The sequence below is a fragment of the Hippocampus comes genome, unplaced genomic scaffold (assembly GCF_001891065.2).
Source record: "Hippocampus comes isolate QL1 unplaced genomic scaffold, H_comes_QL1_v1.1 scaffold171, whole genome shotgun sequence".
Classification (NCBI taxonomy): Eukaryota; Metazoa; Chordata; class Actinopteri; order Syngnathiformes; family Syngnathidae; genus Hippocampus; species Hippocampus comes.
In genome coordinates, this window is record NW_017804806.1 from 2,909 (window position 1) to 9,317 (window position 6,409).

The 6,409-nt window shown below is 42.2% G+C and overlaps 2 protein-coding genes across 2 annotated transcripts in view; one reads left to right on the forward strand and one right to left on the reverse strand.

The window, feature by feature from the left end:
• Positions 1-801: 801 nt before the first annotated feature.
• Positions 802-4,353, reverse strand: LOC109511491 (transmembrane emp24 domain-containing protein 1-like). Its single transcript, XM_019862674.1, has 4 exons — positions 4,144-4,353; positions 2,542-2,639; positions 2,263-2,434; positions 802-1,522 (listed from the first exon to the last, which is right to left on the reverse strand). The coding sequence occupies exons 1-4, from the start codon at positions 4,315-4,317 to the stop codon at positions 1,319-1,321; spliced, it is 648 nt and encodes a 215-aa protein (XP_019718233.1). The 5' UTR covers positions 4,318-4,353; the 3' UTR covers positions 802-1,318.
• Positions 4,354-5,224: 871 nt separating this feature from the next.
• Positions 5,225-6,409, forward strand: part of LOC109511350 (tumor necrosis factor ligand superfamily member 6-like) — a 4,954-nt gene continuing 3,769 nt past the window's right edge. The window contains exon 1 of the mRNA XM_019862432.1: positions 5,225-5,383. Within this exon, the coding sequence (XP_019717991.1) occupies positions 5,336-5,383 (48 nt within the window). The 5' untranslated portion in view covers positions 5,225-5,335. The remainder of the gene's footprint in view (positions 5,384-6,409) is intronic.

Here is a 6,409-nt window from a genome sequence, read left to right on the forward strand (position 1 = left end):
ACACACACACACACACACACACACACACACACACTTATTTTATTCGACTGCATCTGTCATCACAGTTTCGACTGCAGCTGTCATAATACTGTGTTTATTTGGAGAAATTTTCATCTTGACAATGTCATGACAGCGCGAGTGTGTACGAACGAACGCGCAGAGATTAACGGTGATTGTTGTTGAAACAGGCGACCTGCTCCGCGACGGAATCTGTGGTGACCTTGGCTGACCTTGGGACAAAATAAAAAGAGGAGGACGGACACTCAAAAACCGAGACTGTTCTTACACTGCCAATAAAGCACACAATGGAACTTTTTTCCTCCGCTCATGTAAATGCCTCCAAGCTCAATAATGCAATGAATATAAAAAGTTCTGCACATCCCTCCCCGTTCAAAATTTTAGCTTTTGAAAATAATTTGACTGGAAACTCAATTCCTCTTCCCCACACTTTCCAAAAATGCAATTTTTCTGAAGCTGTGTTCCAAGATGTGACCACAAAATTGTCAAGAAAAGCCTACTGGAATTTTATTTTTACTTTTATTCTCAAAAAGATGGTGTTGTGAATTATATCTATTTTTTTTGCAACATTGATGTAAAACGGTTTGCATTATTGGCCCAATTATTAACATTATTTTTTGGTCACAAAAACCTGGCATTTCAACAAGGGGGTGTAGACTTTTTATATCCACTCTACATGGTCAAAAAATGTGGATTCAAATGAGAACTACTCGAGTGATAAAGGTTTCGCAAAGGTCAGTTGTAATGTGTGCCTTGTAAAAAATAAATAAATAAATACATAGCTACAATGTTTTCTTTTGTTTTATTGACAACACATAATGAAGCCATTGCTTATCATGAGCAATTGGAACCACATTCATGACACATGAATTCTAATTTAATGCCGACAAAGCCTCGGGAGCGACATCCCGATGAGCAAATAGTGAACCCGCATTTAGTTTTTGCACACATACTTTATTCGTGTAACAGCACGAGTTCTTGTCAGAGTGAGACGTTCCTCTTGTCGCATTTGTTTCAATAAATATTGTTGCTTGTCAAAGTGTTTTTGTCACAGTTTTGTCACAGTTGCATCACTCATCACTAATTCTCATAATTTTGACGCTCCCCGCCCCTGAATCTCTCACAATGTGGACATAAAATTCCATCCAATAAAATGACACCTGACTATATTTTATGACATTTTTTTAAATTATATTTTTTGCAACACGAACCGATTTGAAATACAAGCAGCTCAGAGGAACAACTTTGAAAGTATATATGAGTGTACAAGCTTTTTGTTCGACCAGCAGCTGATGCCGTTCTAGCTCTCGGGGAAGAGCGACTCGAGAACGCGAACCTGCGAGACGGCCACAACCAGGACCAGCACCATGCTGAAGAAGGACCAGAAGCTGACCCTCCACAGGTTGTTGTCCTGTCGCTGCTGGTCTCTGGTGTCAAAGGTCCTCAGCATGAGCTGGATCACGCGACCTCTCTGGATTAGCATGTGCAACGCATCCAGACGACTCTGCGGGATGCCACAACAATGACCACCACATGACTTAATCCAGCTCCCTCTAGTAGTTAGTGAAAGAATCACGAGATGAATTGTACAGGAAGTTACACTGGCTTGATTTGTTTATATTTTTTTAACTCCATTTTGGACTCCATTTACACTTTAGTTCTAATTCACTTTTAAGTTCAAATACTTCAAATGGGAAGTGGCATGTCGAAGGGGCATCAGGCTGGCATCAGTTTGGGAACACTCTCACCTGCCGCACCCGCACGGGGTTTTAAGTTAGGGTTTTAAACTTGGGTTAGGGTTTGAAATATGGGTTTTCAAGTTTTGTTAGGGTTTAAAAGTATGCTTCATAGTTTTAGATAGGGTCTCAAGTCAAGTTTTTAATTGGTTAAGGTTTCAAATTAGGGTTTCAAAGCAAGGTTTCAAACCTGGGTTAGGGTTTACAATTGGGGTTTCAAATTAGGGTTAGGGTTTCAAAGTAGGGATTCAAACTCGGGTTAGGGTTTCCAATTAGGGTTTCAAATAGAGTTAGGGTTTCAAGCTACGTGTATGCAGAGGGTGGGTGGGATTAAGGGAGTTAGCATAAACCTCCATTCCTTTATATGCTGTATCAAACATTACACGACAGAAAAATATTCAAATGTTAGAATGCGAAAATTTTGAGGATGGAGTTTATTCTACTTTGCTGTGCTGTGACTCGTACACGGACATGCAGTTTTCCCGGCGTGCCAAAGCATGACACTCACCTTGAAGTCCTGCAACTTCACCTCCAAAGTGTCGTTTGAGGCCTTGCGCTCGTCTCCGGCCGTGCCGTTGGCACTGCTGATGAGCAGCGTGAAGAACAGCGTCTTTGCCTTCACCTTACTGAACGTGTTGTCGAAGCACATCTGGTAGTCACCTTGATGCGTACGCTCCAGCCTAAAAAAAACGGCGCGCACATCATATATGTGCGTGCGCGTGCGTGTATACAGTTAGATATGTATATATACGGGTGGTACAGCTAGCTAGGTCTATAGTTAAGTTACTTGTGGATGGCGTGACTTTTCCTCTTGTCGTCAATCTCTCGGTCGCCGCTGGGTGAAATCATGACAAAGCCCACATCCAAATTCGGCTGGCCAATCACCTGAAACACACACACAGATTGTATAATTTATTTATTTATTTTTAAAAGACATTATTCTGGTAACGTTGGCACGGTGGACGACTCGATAGCGCATCGGCCTCACAGTGCAGAGGTGCAGAGTTCGATTTAGCCTTCCTGTGTGGAATTTGCCTGTTCTCCCCATGCCTGTGTGGGTTTTCTCCGGGTACTCCGGTTTCCTCCAAAAACATGCATGGCAGGCTGATTGAACGCTCTAAATTGTCCCTAAGTGTGAATGTGAGCACGGATGGTTGGTCGTCTGCGTGTGCCCTGCAATTGGTTGGCAACCAGTTCAGGGTGTCCCCCGCCTCCTGCCCGAAGACAGCTGGGATAAAATTTAGTTAAAATTGTGACTTTGTTGAATTGAAGATGGAGACAACGGCGCTGCCGCATTTATCATGTTTCAGGATGGTGGTTAATTTCCAAGTGACATCCACATTGTTCAAGTGCGGCGTAACTCGTTTGACCATCCCAAAGCAGCGCTGACAATGAGGATGACGTGCCTTGGCTCAGTTTCAAGCACAACGCTTGTTAAGCTGCCACTCTTCCTGTCAGCGACACTGTCAATCGCAACGTAGTAATTAGTGAAAGACGCTGGCAAAAGCGCCGTCAGCAGCTGCGTCTTCCCACAGCAAAAACAATTCAACAATGCAAGTTGGGAAACAAAGAAAGAAATTCACAGTTGTACATCCCTGTTGCTTCATTTTTTTTCTCTTGCATTTTGCACTCCAAAAACTGTCCAGTTTTCACGAAATTGTCTATTTTGGTGGTGTAATACCGCAATCGGCCGATTGGTGGCGGCGCATTATTTTGTTTTAAGACTAAATTTCAGAGGAGAATTGAGAAAATTAAGTATTTCAAGCTCAGGTTCATTTTTGCTGACAAGATTATTGAATGTTTCAATTCTCTAACATCCTGCGTTTTACGCCGCCAAAAAGCAAACAGAATCCCGGTAATGCCGGTTGGTTTACGGTCTTACATCATTCAAACAAAATTATCTGCCAATTAAACAGGACATTTTGCCTTATATGTTATTGATTTTTAATAAACAAAGTAGTTCAGGTCGGGCGCAGCATGAAAAGCTCAATTTTCTTCCCAAACTTTTCTTGTGTAGTCTAGATGTCTTGACACCAGATGTCGCATTTGTGACGCACATCTGCAGCGACGAATGAAATATGAATTTCTTTTTTTTTTTCTCAATATTGCTGGAGCACCAGAATCTTTGATTCCAAAGACTTATAACTAGAACCTTTTTCTTTTTAATACTACTTCTTTAAATCCCTTTAAAAATTTTTTTTTAGTAGTACAACTCGAAATCACAGTGGCCCAAATGAGAGCACAACCTGTGAGGGGAGGACCAACACAACACTTTGTCCAATTGCTTTTGTCCACAAATTCAAGAACAGCAGTAAAGCAGAGGCGCGGTGCTCTTTGACGCCTGGAACGAAAGCTCACAGAATGTTACAAGTGAGACGAGGTACCGTACTTGGTATTCAAACTCCAGCCTGCTGTCCTTCTCTACAGATTGGAAGAAGCACTCTCTGCTGCCCGCCGGTAACAAGTACGTGAACTCCATGTTTTGAGTGGGCACCGAAGACAAAACCCGGGCCAGGTTGGCGGCCAGGCAGGCCGCCAAAGCCAGCCAACACGCTCGCGCCATCGTCTCAATCGCACTGAGCGCAGGGACCAAAGTTGCCGGTAAAGCGCTCCTGTCAAAACCTGCTCGGCCGGCCCAACTCGAGTCATTCTCGTTTGGTAGCCTGCGGCTAATTGACGAGCATCTGCCATCCGTCGGCACCAGATCATCTGGATGGCCGCCCTGGGGTAGTATTAAGGGGAAGCTGACGTGCTTGCAAACGGTCATCCAAACATGACGCCATGTCCCAATTTAGATAACCGGTTAGGTAGGATAATGGATAGATGGATGGATGCAAACCACCATATGAATTAATGTGGTTGCACAAGTAGGCACATGTTCTCTTTGGCTTTTCCTGCCATTTCAAGGTGTTCACAATTTCCTCCACCTTGTCCAAGGTCCCAATTCCAGCTGAAGAACTCGCGTGGGATGAGAGTCAGAACACACCTGCCACTATTTAAAGTGCCTCCAATGAACTCACAAATGCAGTTTCGCGTGTTCTAGCGGGCTTTTCCTGACATTTCAAACAAGGTCACAATTCCCTCCACCTTGTCTAAGGCCTTGAATTCCACTTGAAGAACTCGCATAGAATGGGAGTCTGCACACATTCAACCATTGAAAAGTGTCTCCAATTCACCCAAATAAACTTCAGGTGCTCTAGTAGGCTCTTCCTGACATTTTGAACCGTCCCGCCGAAGACCTCGCGTGAAGTGCCAGTCAGCACACTCTTTTCCTGCTTCCTCAATTCAAATATACTGCGCATTGAAGTGAAATACAAAACGTATGAGTTTCATTCGATTTAAACGTTCCATACAACGGAACTGCACTTAACAAATGTACTATGCTGGTTTAAAAAATAAAATAAAAAACAGGCACGGTTCCTTTGTGGTGCAAAGGTCGTCGCCCGCATACTGCCGCTAGAGCGTGGAAACTCGTGTTGCTTTGGCAACCACAATGAAGCCAACCCGTTTGCTCATTTTCTCACCTCTCAACCGCCTCGTTTCACTTTTCTACTACAGACGAGTTTTGCTCCCGCAGAGATATGAGGCACCCACGGTCAGTCTACTTGGTCGACAGCCACGCCGCCGCCGCAGCCCCTCCGCTGCCGCCCCGAGCGGGCCGGGCCCGACGGTGCACTGGGCTGGCTCAGACGATTCTCTTCATGCTGGTGAGCGTGGCTCTGACCGGGCTCATCCTGGAGGCGCTGCTCATCTTCTACCTGCATTCAAATCATTTCGAGCAGGTAAAGAGCCCATCGGCGTCCCTGCACACACATCATCGTCAACATCGGATGGGTCCCGCGTATAAATTGGCGTTACAATTTGAATTAAAATACCCTTTTACGCGTTTACTCTGAATATAATTTCTAAAAGATTATATATACACATTTATATACAACATATGCATTTTGGTCTTACAGTTTCTTTCCCTTTAAATGTATATCCATATAAATTCATTTAAGATTCAATGTAGTTTGCCTTTTTCAATCAAGTGTAACGTGTTTTATTTCTTTTAGTTAAAAAAAATAATGTATTATTCCTTTTTAAAAAAAACATTTAGCATTAAAAATATTTGCTTTCTCTTTCTAAGGTGAGATTTTTTTAACCGATCTATGCATTTTCTTTTATTCTTTACAAATTCATCATTTTATGACTGCATTTGATTTCTTAAAAACATGTATCTTTAGAAATGTTCACTTTTTACATGAATTTCGAAATATATTGAATTTATTAACCATTAAAAATACTTCACCTCTTTTGTCAAAAAAAAAAAAAAAAATCTAAAGTATTTTATTTCTATTTAAAACTCCTTAAACCGAGGGCAACTATACCAAAGACGGCTTTGGAAAGGTGCACCCAAAGTAAATTTGTCGCTGTTCTTGAACCAAATGGAGTATCAGCATAGTTTTGGTCTCTTTTTGAAATATTCAGAATTTTATCATTCTGAATATTTCTCTCATACAGTAAGAATTTGATTAGGTGCTCCTGTCCAGTACTGAACTATGGATGTTCGAAAACAGAAAAAAAAAAAAGGTGAATCTTATGTTCGTCTAATTTCTTTTCACAAAATCTGTCTTGAAAATGGATTTAGAATGTTGATTAGGACTTGAAAACAC

What these genes read in the sequence shown, in the direction of transcription:
- LOC109511491 (XM_019862674.1), bottom strand. Translation starts at nt 4,317, where the DNA reads ATGGCGCGAGCGTGTTGGCTGGCTTTGGCGGCCTGCCTGGCCGCCAAC. An exon ending in GGCTGGAGTTTGAATACCAA is followed by an intron (nt 2,640 to 4,143) that starts GTACGGTACCTC and finishes TGTGTGTTTCAG; the next exon opens with GTGATTGGCCAGCCGAATTT. An exon ending in TGAAGTTGCAGGACTTCAAG is followed by an intron (nt 1,523 to 2,262) that starts GTGAGTGTCATG and finishes GGCATCCCGCAG; the next exon opens with AGTCGTCTGGATGCGTTGCA.